Here is an 18467-nt window from a genome sequence, read left to right as displayed (position 1 = left end):
TATATAAATTGGAAACTGAAACATCAATTCTAAATAAACCATTTATTGAAAGTAACATAAGAAAATTACTTAGTGGAATAACTTATTCTGTATTTACATGCGAAAAACATTAACAATCCGCTTTTAACCATGAATTCGGATTGATAGAAAGCAACACAACATAACTTTATCAAGTATATAATATGTATGATGACATTTTTTTTATACATCAAATAATGATTATGTCTAACAATAAGGACTATTTAAAAAAAACAAGATTAAAAATATTAATATAATTATTGGTGTGAACAATTCAAAAATGGCGGGCTATGCGCTTTAATACACAAAATAACCTTTAACAACTGCAGTACGTATTTCCAAGCAGCGGTTCGAGGCACTCTGAATAGAGGCCTTTTTTCTATCACGCTGATTATTCACGTTGCCAAATATGTCATGCCATTCGCGTTTCGATACCACACGGAACAAGCAAACATATCTATGGAAACTATAGATAAATTCTTTGTTCGAGACACTGGCAGCAGAATTTTTACCGTCTGTGCTTACACACTTTTCACGTACGTCAAATGTAATGTATGACGTATGTCAACATATGGCTTTATTATACCACGCGTACGATGTACTTCGTTTAGGAACAATTGGCGCAGTTGTCTAGGACTGTCATCACAGTAGTAATCAGTCAACCAAGTTCAAATCTGAGGATATGTAAAATCCACATACCAAAGAAAAAATGCACTAGTGTTACATGATGGCGTTAGAACACTACGCAATAGCCTAAAAAAATGCCAGTATAACCAAATACATAACACAACTAAATTAGAGAGTATATCGATATCTTAAAGTTACAAGACCCGTAATTCAATATCTTACTCGAAACTGAGCCCGGTGCCTTGAATGTGCTGTTCAGCCCATTGGTCGAAACGTCGCGATAAATCGTCCGACATATAATTTTTCCAGTCCCCGATCTCGCCTTTTCTTATGAATCTGTAATAAGGTTTTAGACGTGAACAAATATGCTGCACAATTCTTATCGTTTTGGTCCTTATTTCAAAGTCCAAATGTACACCCTACATACAGCAAGGCGCTATCTGCACACGCGCAAATGTGTGCGTGAAGAGACAAGGGTTACCCATCACTTTCTCGTACAATTTACGTTACGTGGTCAGAGTGGCAACATAGCGAAAATTCTTAAGTTATCTTTAATTCTATTAAAAGAATCTTAATAATTACAAATGTTCGTTAGTATTTATATCGATATAATGTTATATTTTTCATTAATTCACTAACTAGAATAATATTGAAGATTTATTTAAAAAATATATTAACATCACTTAAAAGATTGTATTTTGGACAGGTTTTAAATAAGGTAACCAAGGTATTTGAAATTGCGTGTCCAAGTTTATCGTTACCTAGTTAAATAATTACGTATATTCACTCTGTAACGCGGGAAATCTCCCACCTTACCGCTCCACGCATAGTGACTTCACCTGTGAAGGAAGGGAAGAACTCTTCCTTCGGCTCCCGTCTTGACTCACCGCCAATGATCAATCCAAGAAAAACATGGCGCGAGCACGCGTTTTACCAGCACGTTATAAAGGATAACTTGTAGATTCGATATTAAATTGTTTGTACTAAGTGACAAAAATTCAATAAATAGCGAAGTTGCAAACTAACATTGAACTTTTTTCTCCTACAAAGCCACGGAAACAAAAACTATGATGGAAACACACACCCATCACAAATGGCGTATCGGCAATACAAATTGAAAATTCGAGAACCTTTGTCTACTAACTGACGAAGTTATGGCGTCACATTATATTGAAATAATACATCTATACATCTATACAAATATTATACATTACTCTGTACTAAATAAACCAAGAAAACATTATCTGAATGAGTCTCAGGGTCGTATTCTAGAACTCTACTCAATGCTCAAGTCAGGATTGCACTGGAAACACAAGCACTTGAAATACGACTCTAATGGCGAGGACTTGAGTATGATTTCTAGTGCCTTGAATCATACTCAAGTCCTGACTTGAGCATTGAGTAGGGTTCGAGAATACGACTCTCAGACATAAGTTTTTGTCATCTTCGTTTCATCTTTCGGAAAACAAAAGAAACTCCTCTCTTTATCCCGTTTAGAAGATAATATATAGTCGTCCACAGCACAATTCACGACCATTACAAATAATAACGTACAATGATGTTATATATTAACGTACAAGTTTTGTAATGAATAAATGGAAACTATGTTCAAATATCACAGCCGTCTTGATGCGAAAACGGCTCGCCAACAGTCTTGTTATCGTTCAGTCAATGTGATCGTCAATGTGCGGGGTGTGGTGTGGTATCTAAATCTAGGAAGGGGCGGAGTGTCCATTCTCTTACTTTTTCGTTCTCTATCAAAAGTAACTTATTTACACCTATGTCAAACAGACCTCAGCGAAAGAAATACCCAAGGTAGATATCACTAAAATAAATAGTAGCTATTATCTAATACGAGACAACATGAAACTTTAGCAAATTATATTAATCGAGAATGCAAAAAATAGTAAACAACACCAAGATCAAAACCTATTTACAAAAGTTACGTTTCTCAAATAGATTCGACCGTTGAAATCAATAGCGCTTATCTTACGTCATCAAACTCACTATCACTCGTTCTATTTTTCTCCGTATTAAACATTACTTACCTAAGTGTGGTCTCCTCCAAATAACTTTTACCAAACGATTTCTCAAGAATGGCTTCCAAGTTAACAGCCCTGTTCTTTTTCATATTCTGGAAAGACAAATGATCACACAGCTTGTCCACCTGAGAGTCGGTGAGGGTCTTTCCGAGGAAGGCTGCGGTCTTCCGAATCACAGATGGAAGGTCACGCTTCATCTCCTCGAATTTTATGAACAGGAGATTGGGGTCGTTGCGTCTGTTCCAAAAACCTGGTAACAACACATAAACTATATACGAGTACATACAAATAACATTATTTCAATATAAATAAGGTTGGGTAATTTTCCGATATATTTTAAATAATGGAAATTTTTTCGGAAAAATTTCTAGAAATTTGGAAAAATTTAAAAAATAAATTGAAAAGTATAATTCGAAGGCTCATATTATGTTCTTAGTTTAGAAATATCTTATGAGTATTATTTAGCGTGAATTATAAAATAAAATTGTATGGCTAGAGATAAACAAGATTTAAAATGATTGCACAGCAGCGAAAAAAGAGAATCATAATTATGTAAAAAAATCTTTATAATGACTGCATCGTTGACAGGTGTCAACTGTCAAATGTGGAAAAATAAAGAATAATCATTTCTGAAATTTATAAGTGCCAATTTTCATATATTATTTTTATTATATTTCATATATAATTTCATATCAAGCCGACTATTCGAGTATTCGGTCACATTCTTGGCCGAACATTCTGTATTCAAGCAGAGGCCGAATATCTACTATTTGTAGCAACACTAGTAATTTACATTCCTTTTTACCCTTACACTAATAACATTTGTCCGATTTGTCTTTAAGTATGATAGTGCAAATAGAACGAGTAAATATGATTCCCAAATCATTCATTACGAGACATTTTATAATCAGAAACAGAGAATTGTTATTATTATTGATACAAAGATCAGACAAACACAAAGAAATATTGACTGAACTTGAACAAGCGACTGTTGCCTCAACGTGGCTACCGTTCTGCCAAAAGAGCAAAGATCGAGAAAGCAGATATTACGAAATTCTCTATAAACTTGTTGCGGATCTATGTATCAGGTTTTTAATGCCTTTTTTGCCGTAACATTAAAATATAGCAACAGGTATTACGTACCGAGGATGTGGTTCCAAACGGGCCCAAACGGAGCGCGGTCTCTCATGAAGATATCGCAGAACTCCTCAAAGGTGCCTTTCAGTGCGTGCACCAATTTACAGTAGTGGTAGTACGAGACTACCATGTCTTTTGGATTGCGGGACGTGTAGATCACCTTGTGAGCAGAATATATAATAATAAAGCTTTTTTCATAAAACTAACTAAACAGTATGATTATTTATTAATACAAAGATCGAAAGAAAAATTTCTTCGACCCGATGGGACTTGAACACATGACCACGCTGCCTCGTAGCGCTGCTCTAACCAACTGAGCTGCAGGTCAAGTTATCGAATTGACGAAATTCTGCTGTTTTTTTTATAGATGTTTATATCGGTTTTTCGGCTTTCAGCGCCGAAGAGTTCGTCAACTCGTGGTCAACTCGATAACTTGACCTCGTGGTCATGGGTTCAAGTCCCATCGGGTCTAAGAAGTTTTTCTATGTGTTCGATCTTTGTATTAATAATCATAATGTCACCTACGTCATTGTAAATATCGAAAGCAACCGTTAGTGAAAAAATCAATATTGTATTATCTAACCGTATAAAGGTTAATGTTCAAACTCAAGTAACATCCTGTTTCTAATTATTTGTCGACGTTAATCTAAAAAGTGATGTACATAAAGATCAACGTAAATACGTAACACATCAATTACTAGATTGATTTGCACTGAACAATGTCACAGTATTTTCTTATATATTCAATTTCAAAATAATGACAATTCTTCCTTAACCACTTAGCGGTGGGCTTCATATTTAAGTTATTTCCATAATAATACTAGCACTAGAGCAGTATAGCTCCTTGTGAAAGAGTTCGTCCAGGAAAGTCCTGCCACCATATCTGTTTCTGCCGCCTAGTAGTAATGCACTACTGCGTTTGGTTTTGTAGTGTAAGGATGCCGGCGAGACTACAGGCACAGGTAATTGTCAACTTTAAGTCTCAGGGTGATGGAAGCAGTGGCTATGCCCCTCAGATCTTTGCGGTTTAAAACTGTGAGTGGCACTGCATCTGTTATGGGTAGGCGCATCACTCGTGTCGTTATTAATATCACAAATATAAACTAGATAAGTATTATACTGAATGTACTTATTATTCCAAAGAGACATTATGTACCTGGGTAGTGTCCCTGTACAACTGTTACATTTTCTGATAATTCCTTCGGTGTTATTTAGATGTACTAGAATCCCTCGATAGATCCCAAAAGTGTTGCAGTATCTTTTGTGATTTGCCAAAGTCATTCGATTGCCTACGACATGACATTTTTATAACTAACGCTAATAATAATATTACGGCTTTAAAAATAAGGAAATAAGTTTAATTAAATCCTACCTACCTTTCGAATAAAACTCAATCGGTAATGGTGAAATGTAAATACTTGCTGACCTTAGGAAACTGGACATAGGAGTTCCCCAAGGATCAGTATTAGGACTTTTGTTATTCCTCATCTATATGAATAACTTGCCAAACACATTATCATAAATCTATTCACAGATGTTACTCATGTAGGACAAATTATAATATAGGCCAATAGACAAAACATGCCGTATAAAGGTATTAAGGCCATATAGTTTGCAAAACACGAGTGGAGGATTCTTTTATGGTTATCTAGGCAATAAGTGTATACTTACGCATTATTCCGGGGAAATAAAAGTTATGTAACCAGTTTCACAATCCAAAGTAATATCAAACACATACGATATCAACAAAACCAGGAAGGCACGGTTAGTAACTTCACGCAAGTTGAATAATCAGCAAGAATGTACTGCAGCAAGTACTGAATAGTATATGAATGGATTTACTGTTACACAACTGCATGGAGGCGCAAGTGTACATCATAGCCGCAAGACCTGGTTATGAAATTGTAAGAACTCCTTTAATTAACCACAAGCAGGTTTGTGACAACCATGTTGCGATATGCAAATGGAAATTTACTTTACGTATCACGCGCAGCGCAGTTTAGTAGCAGTAGAGCTCCTTGTGAAAGAGTTCGTCCAGGGAAGTGCTGCCACCTTACCTATTTCTGCCGACAAGCAGTAATGTCAGCATTACTGCGTTCCGATTTTGAAGGGTTCTGGTGAAATTACAGGCACATTGGACTTGCCAACTTATGTCTCAGGGTCGTATTCCAGAACTCTACTCAATGCTCAAGTCAGGATTTGAGTAGACTTGAGTATGATTTCAAGCACTGGACATACGACCCTAATGGCAAGGACTTGAGTATGATTTTCAGTGCTCACTGCAATACTCAAGTCCTGACTTGAGTATTGAGTAGAGTTCTAGAATACGACACTCAGTGTGACAAGCACAGTGGCAGTGCCCCTCATATCCCTGCGATTTAAATATCGAAGTTTTCGATATTTTACATTTGACTCTGAAAATAAAAAATCTATTTTTATTTTCATACACAATATCCCATGTTCACGACTAACTGACAGCTCAGCACGAAACGATGTTGGTTTTGATTTTAAGTCCAAAAATATGTTGCAGAGAAAAATAAAGCAGTTAATATGAAAGACTTACAAAAATCACTTCAAGAATCTTTGGATTTAACAACCCCTGCTGCATAGCAAAAGTGTATTGGCCATATTATACAGTCGCAGATAATAGCGGCAGTACTTCGTATAGTAATTCAATTTCAGAATCGGAAATTGGTACTGGTTGAGATATGTAGTAAATTAACATAAAATAAAATCTTACAATATTGAATCTTTTGCATATTTTCATCCTTACCAAAAATTTAATAACTTTATTCATAAATCATACGTATCAATAGGTACCTTTGCAAATTTTATTAATTAGCTAAGTAAGTATTACTTCTACATAACCCAATTACGTAGTTGACTATTTAAATACCAATTACGCGAGCAGGTCGTTGCCAGAGCTAGCCTAAATAGTGAGTATTGACAAAAAATGTTCTTTACATAGGTAAAAACTTTACACAGGTGTAAAAATTCAAAAGAGGTTGCATGTCCTTACATGCAGGACATGCAACTTTGAAAAAGAAAATCGTTATCATCTTTCACTATAGAAACTTACACTTATATACCTCACATTTTATTGAATATAGTTTCATTTGTGAAAGTCTGGTGTCCTTATTATGATGAACCTGTGTTGTAGACCACCAGGCTCCCACCCTTCCACCTCTAGGTAAGCAATATAGTGCAGGTACGTAAGAAATATAGGCATAAGACAAAAGGATAAATAAAACAAAATAAATGCAAAAATGAAAGTTAAGTAAAGAACTGTTAGTAAATTAGCTTTTAATATATTAGAAGAAAATTGTCAGTATGTTGTGTTGTAAGTGTAGTCTACCTTTGTATTAATACAAAGATCGAAATCGAGGAAAAAAGAATTTAATTAGTAATAATTACATAGTAACAATTTTACAACAATTTAAGATGAGTAGGTAATAGTAGTTTATACACGATAACATGCAGAGGCTGAGGCTGAAATAAAGTACCCTGCATTTCAAATCACCAAGACTCCACCTCCTGTAGGGCTAGCACGATAGGGCGCGACTTGCGCGAGAGCCACATAGAAGCGCGAGATATGGTTATTATCTATTGGAGTAATAGCAGTATCTCGCACATTATGTCGCTCTTGCGCAAATCGCGCCCTATCATGCTAGCCCTACTAAAGATCTGAAATAGAAGAGGCAGCATTTCCAGAGGCAGGGTTTTCGATTAAGTTCAATGTTACATATATAAAAGTAGTCCCTGTTTATCTCTAAGGGACTCACTACCGTGTGGTAATTAGTCCCTTAGACTTTAAAGCTTTAAACTCGACCCGCTGACGTCACGACGTCAAACACACAACGTCCTTTTCTTACTACATTAACATAAATCCTTTCTTACTAACTGACCGTCACGCATACTAAAGAGATACGGTGTTCCTAACAGCTTTGATTCTATGGCGTTTTAAAGCCTCACGATGTGTGTAACACACCATTTTGATTTTTTTTGTAATACAAAAATTGGGATTTTTATTAATATACCTAAATTTTATGGCATTATAGTTGAAATTTCAATAGTAATAGTCGTAACTACGAAAACAAATCTGCGTACGCTTAGGGATACCGAGCCGGCAGCCTCCGGAATGCTTCGGCAGCCTTCGGGGTACTTCGGCAGATTTTACGTTTAACGTTGACTGAAGCTAGGCGCGAGCACGATGTCGCAACGGCACACTTCAACATGTTTAATGATATCGCTGCATATTATAAAAAAAGAAATAACGCACACTCTCAATCACAGAGGTTCTGTGTGGTAGATCAGCAAGGTAGCTGTTCGGTACCATGCTGATGTATTGTATATTATGGTAACTCAAATTTATGATCTATTTGTAAACCGAGATAAATCTGGGTATTGACAAAATCTTACAAAGGAACTCAGAGGTGCCAATGTTTGGGGTAGTACAGACAATTATGGTCATGATCCGTGGGTCATGTGGGGTTCACCACAGCATTATTCAGCAGCGATGCAAACACGATGCAATAACGATGCTGTCGCGAATCGTCGACATTTACACACACGCGCAACTTTAAGCAGCGATGCAAACGCGATATAAACGCGATTCAAACGCGATACAAACGCGATACACGTTTGAAAATAATTAACCAATTTATTTACTTAATTACGAAGACATGCCCAAATGTTAAATAACTTTACACGGCATAGCAATCTTACCTTTGCCCTGGCGGAACCGTCATCCTTCTCAATACTAGTAGGCAGCAGCTCCCACGGCAGATGGCTGCGGATGTAGCGAGGATGCGGAAGGCGGTACTTCACCAGATCCACTGATGTGCCCTTCACGTACTCGTCGTGCCACTGCCCGTGCCCGTCCACCAAGATGCAGGATAACTCCACAAGTGGACAACGGATCTGTGTAAAAATGTACCAGTTCTTACATTCCGTAACTCTGTAATAAGGTATACGGAACGGATAAGTTCTGTAGAGCACGCGATCAAAAAAATTGATTTCAAATTACGGTTTAAATTATCTTTGAGACAAGATTTCAGAAGTTAACTTTTTTTTAATATATAATAGACACACGCTTGGCCACAATCTAACCTGATGTTAAGCGACGACGTGACCGACGATGGGACGCGTTTGCCTAAAAAATGCCTATTCACTTTAGCCTTGAATAGCCCCAAATTGTACTTTTCGGGAAATACAGATAGTAGAGCATTCCACTCCTTTGCCGTACGCATCAGAAAGGAGGAAGCAAAGCGCTTAGTTCGAATAGGTAGAATATCAACGACATAAGAATGGAGTGCTCCGTACCTTCTAGTCGACCGAAGGAGGAACGGTGAGGGTGGAACTAAAGAAAAGAAAGAAAAGTTCCTGCGCACACTCCCCGAAATGTATCCGATAGAAAACCGATAGGCAGGCTACTTTTCTGCGACAGTCGAGATTTTGTAGCTTCGACTCTACAAGAGAATGGTAATAGGCAGAGCCATCCCAAAGACAGCAATACTCCATACATGATCGAACTTGTGCTTTATGCAGTTTTAAAAGCTGTTCAGGTGTGAAGTACCGTCTGACCTTGTAAAGTGTGCCTAGTTTTCTGGCAGCAGTTTTTGCCAAGCACTCGATGTATCGCCCAAAGTTGAGGTTGGATGACCAGACCAAGTAGCTCAAGGCGGTCCCTTATCGGCACGGATACATCTCGGAAAGTCGGAGTATCCAAGGATCGGAGTATCCAGCTGTTCAATACGCGCTCCATAGTCTTACAGAGTATGGAGGTGATTGCGATAGGTCGATAATTAGATGGGTCGGCATGACTACCTTTTTAGGTACAGGTTGTACATGTGCAAGCTTCCAGGTTTTCGTGACTTGTCCAGAACTCATAGAGAGGCGATACAGGCGAGTCAACACCGGAGACAACTCGGGTGCACAGTTCCGCAAGACAATCGCTGGGATTCCGTCAGGGCCACTGGCTTTGTTGACGTCTAATTTGCGTAAAGTTTTCAACGCCTTTTTTTGACGGATAGTGATCTCGGACATTTCCGAGTCACAGCAAGGTAGTGTAAGTGGTGTTTGCAAAGTAGCGTCAAGACGGGAGTTGGAAGCAAAAAGAGAAACAAAAAGATTTGCTTTCTCTTCAGCGGTATGAGCTAGCTATCCGTCAGCTCTCATTAAAGGCGGAAGGGATGACCTGCAGAAATTCGCTTCGAATGATTTAACGAGCGACCAGAATGCTTTACTCCCTGATTGGTACGAAGCTAACCTGGCCTACGACTAATATGGACGAAGCGTGCTTTCCGTATCGCTTTTTTGCAGGATCTATCGGCTTTATTAAAACTTTCTTCTTTTTTCTGCTTTTCTCAAAGCTTTCTTCAGACGGAGGGTTTCCGGTTCTTTGCGATGTCGAGCATCAGCCCAAGCTTGGTACGCAGATTGCTTTAGCGTTTCCGCAAAAGTTTCAGCGATACACCAAAGGCGAGCTTTGCCGCTGGTGGAGACTTCGAAATACGTAATAAAGTATTCCTTAACCCGAATAATCACCTCAGAGACGGCAGACACGCAACACGTCGGATCGTCTTTCATATACAGACGTCATAAAGCACTGTCACATACTGTAATATAATGAAACGAAAAGCAATACAATGCAATTTAATATAAGTAATTTTAATTCGAGCAAATTGACCCTTCTTGACAATCTTTGACGTCGTGGTCTTCATACAAAAAGTAATTAATTCATTTATAGCGCTATGTATACGCTTCAATACTTAAGAATAAGATCTCTGTTAAAATTCATAGTTTGCCATTTGCAAAGTTTAAAAGTGTCATGATACAAAAGCTTTATACAAAACGTTCTTATCGTTTTCGCGCGTACTTGGATGACAAATTTGACCGTTAATTATAATGCACATGCATAATGCAAAAGGGTAAGGGGCGCAGAGGCAAAACCCCTCAGATCTTTGCCATTTAAAGCTCTGAGTGGCACTGCAACTGTTATGGACAGGCGTGTAGCTTACAACCAGGCGCACGACTTGTTTGTCTCGTCACTTGATATTACAAAAAAATAATATTTTAAATAAATAAATATTATGATGTTGTACCAAACAACAACACCAAGTATCTGACAAAGGCATTTCCTGTACTATTAAGTACCAGAACAACGGAATTCACTTCACGGTACTACCCAGATCTGCCAGACCAGAAACAATTTAGAAAAGTACTTTTCCAAATTGATCCTAATCGATCCTGGAACCTCGTCATCCAGTCCAGTGCTCATAAACCGTTAGGCCACCGAGTCAAATTACCGTTAATTGTGTAGAAATTTCTTATAAGTACTCATCCTCGTTAGGGAAAACTGCTTTACGAATATGTAGATACGAGTATTCAATTTCGGGTGTGATTTCTTATCAACCTTTCCTATAAACAGAGATATGGTATGGCATAGAATAACGGTTGGTGTACGCAACCATTATAGATCATTTTGTACCTACTTCAAGATAAAAATATTCTGAACGTAGATTTTTTTTTAAATTTACAATGTGCTTCCATTGCTGATGCGTGTGTTTGCGCTAAAAAACTGATGAGCACCAAACAAATTGACAAATAGTAAGCACCTAGTAAAATTTTTCGTCCTTCGGAACAGACTAAGTTATCTAACTAGCCATACTGCCAGGTCTTAGATTTTAATATTTCTACAATCATTTAATTTTCTTACATTTTTTCGTGGGAAATCATTTACCTTAAGAGAATTGTATATTATCGCACATAAAAACAATTAAAGAGAAAACATTTTGGAAACTTTCACAAACTGACAAATAATTTACATTTGTGAAAAAAATTGCGAGTTTTGGTAGTTACATTTTTTATACGAATCGATTTTTTATTTAAGTATTATTATATTTATTACACCATCCTAAAACAGAGGTGTTTACCTTCGTTTAAAATAAGCCAAGAATTTCAAAATGGCCGCCGGAAAGGTATAACGATTTTCCACGGCAGTCAATGAAACAATGGAAGAAAAATTACAATCTAAGATCTGGCAGTATGGCCAATTAGACATCTTAGTCTGTCCCGAAGGACGAAAACCTTCACAACTAATTAAAACATGCCAACTAAGAATGTTAAGAACCATTTCTTCTCCGATCCCTGTTTGAAGAGATAAGATCTCTTCCCAAATGGAGACATAAAATTATAAATACACACCTGCTGAAGCGATTTGGCTCCCACGTAATCAAGATCATGACCAATGAGCCACACCATCTCTTGGCACCAAGTAGATCCTACACAAAAACACGGGCCATAAAAAACCAATACTTACATTTTTTTTAAATAAAAATCAAAGTCCTCTCGTTTAGTATTCCAGCCAATACGATGAAGATTAAAAAGTGTAGAATTTAATAATACTCGTAAATTTGAAATCTTCCTAACTCCATTTTTGCATGAAATCACCTTTTTTTATTCTTCAAGCGCAATATCGGGCTATCAAAGCTTAAAATATAATTTCTAGACCCTGTTTTAGTTATAAAATAAAGGTATAATCGTAGATTCTCATGTAATTATTTCTAGTAATTATGTTTTTTGCGCCTATTCAAAAGCTCACGTTAATGTAAATCCGAGATTTACGAATTTCTCCGACGACTTAAGAAAAAACTTACCAGTCCTCGGGTAAGAACACATCCAGACATCAGAATCCAATACCTCCATATCCATGATATCCTGCCCAATATCCATGTATCCAGCTGGCAAAATCACTCTTCCCGGGTTAATTTCGATCATACAATCTTTCTTTTCAAATAATCTATCCAAAATTTCTCCCGTTTCGGGATCTAATTTTGAAAAAGTTAAATTCGGTACAGTCTTCATTTTTTTTTATTTAGTGTTTATTTTTCAATTTCCAGAAGACGTTTATTTTTTATTTATTTTTTTATTCGATTTCACATTGGATTTTGTTCTGCTAGCGGCGCGACCAGTTAACTGGTAGGGCGGAAGTATTGTGATCGCGTGTACCATACCGGGCTACAAGCATCGTTGCGTTGTGGATTTTCCTTAACTCTCTCTGGTCGGATCACTTTCATTTCTCTAAGAACTACGTAAACCTCCGTTTGCATACTCAACTGAAGGATTTATTGGTTTACGGCTTTCGAATGATCATAGTATCTAACAAATTAACATTTATCATAAAGTGTAATCTAGTTCATAAATTCATGCGCATACGTTTAATGCAGTAGCCGTAACGTTCCTTGTGAAAGAGTTCGCTCAGTGAAGGTACCTATATCTGCCACCAAGCAACAAAAACAAAAACAAAAAGATTTTGAAGGGTACCTAAGTATGTTGATGAAATTACAGGTATATGGGACTTGTCAACTTATGTCTCAGGGTGACGGGTGATCTTTGTGATTACAAGCTTAGTAGCTGTGGAGCTCCTTGTGAAAGAGTTCGTCCAGGGTAGTAATGTCACCTTACCTATTTCTGCCGCCATGCAATATATCAGCATTACTGTGTTCCGGTTTTGAAGGGTAAGGGTGCTGGTGAAATTACAGACACGTGGGACTTGTCAACTTATGTCTCAGGGTGACGGGCGCAGTGGCAGAGCTCCTCTAATCTTTGCGATTCAAAGCTCCGAGTGGCACTGCAACTGTTATGGATAGACGTGTAGCTTATCATCATAAAAAAATGCAAGAAGTTATTAAAAATCAGGCTAGCTAGGGTCTATTAGGAAGGCATCACATTTATCGACACAGAGTTGCTATAAGCTGATCAACCCATATCTTTCTATATTGGTTTTGATTATAATGACGCTCCCAACCGACCATTAGAGTACACGAGAAGGGCACTATGACCTGTGCAAGCGAACTCGCACAGGGACCTGATCTGAGTCAGGTCCTAACCCCGGATCAGCACGTTTGGACTTCATCCGGTGCTTTGCAAGGCTAGGTGAGCCGCCCCGGGTGCACGTACAGCACGCTCAATAAACCGATCAGAAAAAACTTCATGTCCATGCAATAAGAGCGAAATGGACGCTGCGCATTTAATTGCGTCGTCAACGCGCACTTTTTTCTTTCCGACAACTCAGCTACAGACAAATACTCACTCAGCTAAAGACAATACAGACAAATCAATGTTTTATTTATTGTGAAAACGACAAAACGGCAAAAAGACAAAGAAATGTTTTATTTATTGTGTATAACATACATCTAGCTGTTGTCGGTAATAATTAAATTTAAAATTTCACTATGAGTGTGACTGCACCTAAACCCAGATAAATTAAAAAAAACATACTCAGTAAGTGCTAAAGACGATATTATTGAAATGCCAATTAAAATTGATGTTACGAAATGTAGTCACACTTTTTACACGATTTTGTTTAATACATTATACATTTTGAGTTTCTTAATTCTTTGTTATCTTTTAAGCTAATTGCCAGCGCCGCTAGCAGCAACTGCGCGTCTCCTCGCCTCGTCTAGGCTACTTCTAAGATGCGCTAGATGCGCGCGGGGTGAACGCCCCCGGTCACATGCTACCGGGACAGGCGAACGTGTCCATCCCTACAGCTAACCACAAACCCTGGCGAGTCCTTACCCAAGTCTCAATAAATAAATAATAAGAAGGTAAATGACACTTATTGCTTGTTTATTATTCTTATCAATAAAGAAACAACTTGTTAAATTCTTAATTAAACAAAACTACATTACCATAATGTATAATAATTTGGTTATTAGAACGTGGCAGCACGATAATGATGTATGGATTATGTATCTAGGTATCTACCTATGTTGATTTATATATTACATGTTTCTAGGTCTTAAAATGACCATAACGAGTTCCGAAACTGGATTACACTTAAACCATTACACTGCTAATTGTGACATATCAATAAATATACCGTCGAATGAATATTATATTATAATGTAGAGTCAATATACCTGTACATTCTGTGATACAATGAAACCAATAAAGTAAATGATTAAAATCCTTTTCAGTTTCACATCTTATCTTATTCTACATTACAATACCATCTAGACCTAAAGAATCCTGTCTGTAGGCAAATATCTTACATAACTAATTATTTGATATGCATTCCAACAAGTTTTAGGATGAAAAAAGAAATCGCATTTTTTTTAAACATTTTTTTACATACTACCAAGTGACGGGACGAACAAGTCGTGCGCTTGGTGATAAGGACATGCCTATCCATAACAGTTGCAGTGCCATTCAGAGCTTTAAATCGCAAAGATAATCGCAAAGATCTTAGGGTCACTGCCACTGGGTCCGTAACCCTGAGACATGAGATAAGTTGACAAGTCCCGTGTGCCTGTAATTTCACCAGCACCCTACCCTAATGCTCACATTAGTACTGCTTGGCGCCAGAAATAAATAAATACTTCCCTGGACGAACTCTTTCACAAGAAGCTCCACTGCTACTAATATATTTATTCCAAACACAAATCTATATTCACGAATAATTTTGTCTTTGTGTTTGTAAAAATTCGAATCATAATTATACAAAATCGTAAATCAAGTACGAATATTCGTTCTCCAAACAAATCTGTTAATTGCTCGAGCTCTTTTTGTTTGAAAGATCATAAATTATACAAATATCCGATTGAGAGCGTACATTTTATTATTCGTTCAGCATACAAATGTATTTAATGCTCGCACTCTCTTTAATTAAAATTGTACAAATGCCCGATTGAAAGCGCTCATGTTGTATGGAGAATGAATTTATTCGTTCCCCATTCTGCACTTTTTTTGTTCATAGAATCATAATTATTATTCCCCTTTACAAATGTTTTCCCCGCCGTGCTCATTTGGCATGGGGAAATAAGATTTTTTTACCTGCAAATATGGCCGTTTTAATGCCGCCGTAAAGGATTGACTGTACTTATGTTTATACATACTTCATGTCTATTCAGATCCCATATTGTCGGTCTATCGAACACGTTCCGTAGTTTTTAGTTCCTGGCATCGTCATTCATCAGCGAGAACTTTGTTTTTTCCATTAGGGTGGAAACCTTAGAACCGCCGGCGCCGGTAGGTTTAGCGTGTCGACGCTATGATGGCCGTTTTGACGTTTGTCCGCTCATCAAGTTTCGTATTAATTCATAACTACGTCGAAGGAGCTAATTGTCAATAGCGACATGCATGAGAATGTATAATTTTACGATGCAAATCGGCATTTGTTTTTGAAATTCGAAATTTTTAAAAGTAAAATCTAATACGAAAGGATGGCTGTCCAGCACAACTTCTAACTCCAGCAAAGCTCAATGCAAAACAAATCAGTTTAGAATTGACGATATATTAAGTAAACATTTTTATTAAAACTTTTTGACCCCTTGCAATACTAGTTATAAATATAAATGTAGATGCGACTCGCATTTGAATATATTTTTTTCGATAATGAATTAAGATTTCACCTCACTATTGTAATCTGTCAAAACGGCCATCATAGCGTGCCGGTACTGTAGTCCGCTTGTAGCGGTGTCATAAACCTATTTGACATGTCTGCATTTGTATATATAAGGCTGTATTTTTCTTTCTCTATTTTACGTACTGCATGTGAAATATAGTAATTTCGAATTTTTTAATTTTTCATTGTTATGCATGTTAAATCGCAGTTTATTCTCAAGTAGGTAGATACCACCAAGTTTCACTATAATAATGTTGATTTACATTTTCCTTGCACATTTTGTTGATCAGGAGATTAGATTAGCGGTTTGCGTGACCTCTGGTTGCATCATACACCGCAAGAGATTTTCTATGATTAGAAAGTTTATTTTCTCAAGATGCGGAACCCTACGATCTTCCCTCACGGTACAGGTTATATCAGAAATCGTTGAAGATTATTTAAGACTTTCTTAAAAACTATGAATTGGCATATAAGTCGGAAAATGTATTTCAAACTCCTATAGCAATCTTGCCATGGGCGTATTACTTATAATTAAACCAAGCCAGCTACACATGGAGTTTATGGGATCTTTTCTGGAAAGGACTAAGGACTGTTCTCATTTACTTTGATATCCTACACCCAATATAAATATAGACGACCCCGAAGGACACTTTAACGTTGAACTTCACACAACAACAACTTCAAAAATTTGGACTTACAATAATGGATAAGTCTATAAGCATTAAACAATAGCTTTTTGCACCTAATACCATTGTATTAGGTGCAAAAATCTATTGTTTAGCACTACTCTAATATCATTATATTAGAGTAGTGCTGGAGAAACGCCCTGACGGCATACCCACTGCCGTCGTTATCATAAATAACGTAATCGATATTTTTAGCAAAATTTAGTTATTAATATATTCGATGGTGTTTTGTAGAGGACGAAAGCGCCACCTCGAAAATTTTGTTTCAGGGAAGTAGGTATGTCAAATTCATAGTCAAATATGAAATAATGTCTATTTCAAAGGTAAGCAGATTAGACTTGAAATCGTCATACTGTTTAAACTCTAGTATTAAGTTATGGGCTTATACTGTGGGGGAACTCTGTAGATGTAGGTAGGGTTTTTATAATAAAAAAAAAATGCATTCGCGCAATTTGTGGCGCTAAAGCAGATGACACATGCAAGCCCCTATTTAAAAAACTAAACATCTTACCTCTCCCCTGTATGTATATCAGAGCATCTGTGTGTTTGTTAAGACTAATCCTAAACATTTTAAAATATGTGGCGAAATATTTCAAAGACAAACACGGCCTAAAATTATGAATCAATTATATCAACCTCGTTGCCATAAAATAATTTACACAAATAACTGCTACAACATGTGCATTAAGATTTTTAATAATTTACCAAGTGACATTAAATTACTACACGGACATAATTTTAAACTACAATTGACAAGATGGCTTATGACACATTGCTTCTATAGTAATAAGGAATACTTTGAATTTAGAAATATTTGACATTTTAATTAACTTCAATTACCTGTACCAATAAATTCCAATATATTTGCACACCTGCTTGCAGGTTGAATACATTGTACCAATTTAATTTAAGACCTGTATATTTACTGTATTTTGGCAAATAAACATTAATCTAATCTAATCTAATCTAATCTACTGCTCTGCGTTTTAGGTTTTAACGACTATTTTAAAATATTTACGTCCTATTTTAAAATTCAATTTTGTTTAAAATTAAGTTTAAGTTAAAAATTTAATTTGAAACCAGACGTAAATATTTTAAAACAGTCGTTAAAAACTAAAATATGGGTCTCTGAAAAAAATTTCGGAATGGCGCTTTCGCCCTTTCTACATCTACAACAACACCGACGGTGTCTGGAATCAACGAAATGAGATCCCAATCCTCTATAAACTATAATAATAGATTTTTTTTATATCTTATTTAGTTTCAGATTTATTGTTATTCAAAATCAACGTATCTAATTGAAATTCAAAGAAAAAAAACTTTAGGTGCCAATAGGTAACTCGAAACTTACCAATATGCAAATATACGTTGTTTACGACAAGGAAGGCAGTATAGCAGTGCGCTATAAAAGGTTTTTTTTTTATAATATTAAGTGACGGGACGAACAAGTCGCGCGCCTGATGGTAAAGATACACGCCTGTCCATAACAGTTGCAGTGCCACTCAGAGCTGTAAATCTAAGGGGCACTGCCACTGCGGCCGTCCCCCT

The 18467-nt window shown here is 36.8% G+C and overlaps 1 protein-coding gene across 2 annotated transcripts; it reads right to left on the bottom strand.

Moving 5' to 3' along the window:
• Window positions 1-70: 70 nt before the first annotated feature.
• LOC113232425 (sulfotransferase 1C2) lies at window positions 71-12801 on the bottom strand. 2 transcript variants are annotated; one of them, XM_026467147.1, is made up of 7 exons: window positions 12482-12801; window positions 12030-12106; window positions 8550-8744; window positions 3831-3984; window positions 2694-2937; window positions 846-981; window positions 71-813 (listed from the first exon to the last, which is right to left on the bottom strand). In XM_026467147.1, the coding sequence occupies exons 1-6, from the start codon at window positions 12687-12689 to the stop codon at window positions 864-866; spliced, it is 996 nt and encodes a 331-aa protein (XP_026322932.1). In that variant the 5' UTR covers window positions 12690-12801; the 3' UTR covers window positions 71-813; window positions 846-863. The 2 variants fall into 2 exon arrangements, with proteins under 2 accessions (XP_026322932.1, XP_026322931.1); XM_026467146.1 differs by having other exon boundaries at window positions 71-981; window positions 12482-12800.
• Window positions 12802-18467: the final 5666 nt, after the last annotated feature.

The sequence above is a fragment of the Hyposmocoma kahamanoa genome, unplaced genomic scaffold (assembly GCF_003589595.1).
Source record: "Hyposmocoma kahamanoa isolate Upper Pololo Valley unplaced genomic scaffold, ASM358959v1 76, whole genome shotgun sequence".
In the NCBI taxonomy this organism is placed as follows: Eukaryota; Metazoa; Arthropoda; class Insecta; order Lepidoptera; family Cosmopterigidae; genus Hyposmocoma; species Hyposmocoma kahamanoa.
This window is presented reverse-complemented; position numbering and strand designations above follow the sequence as displayed.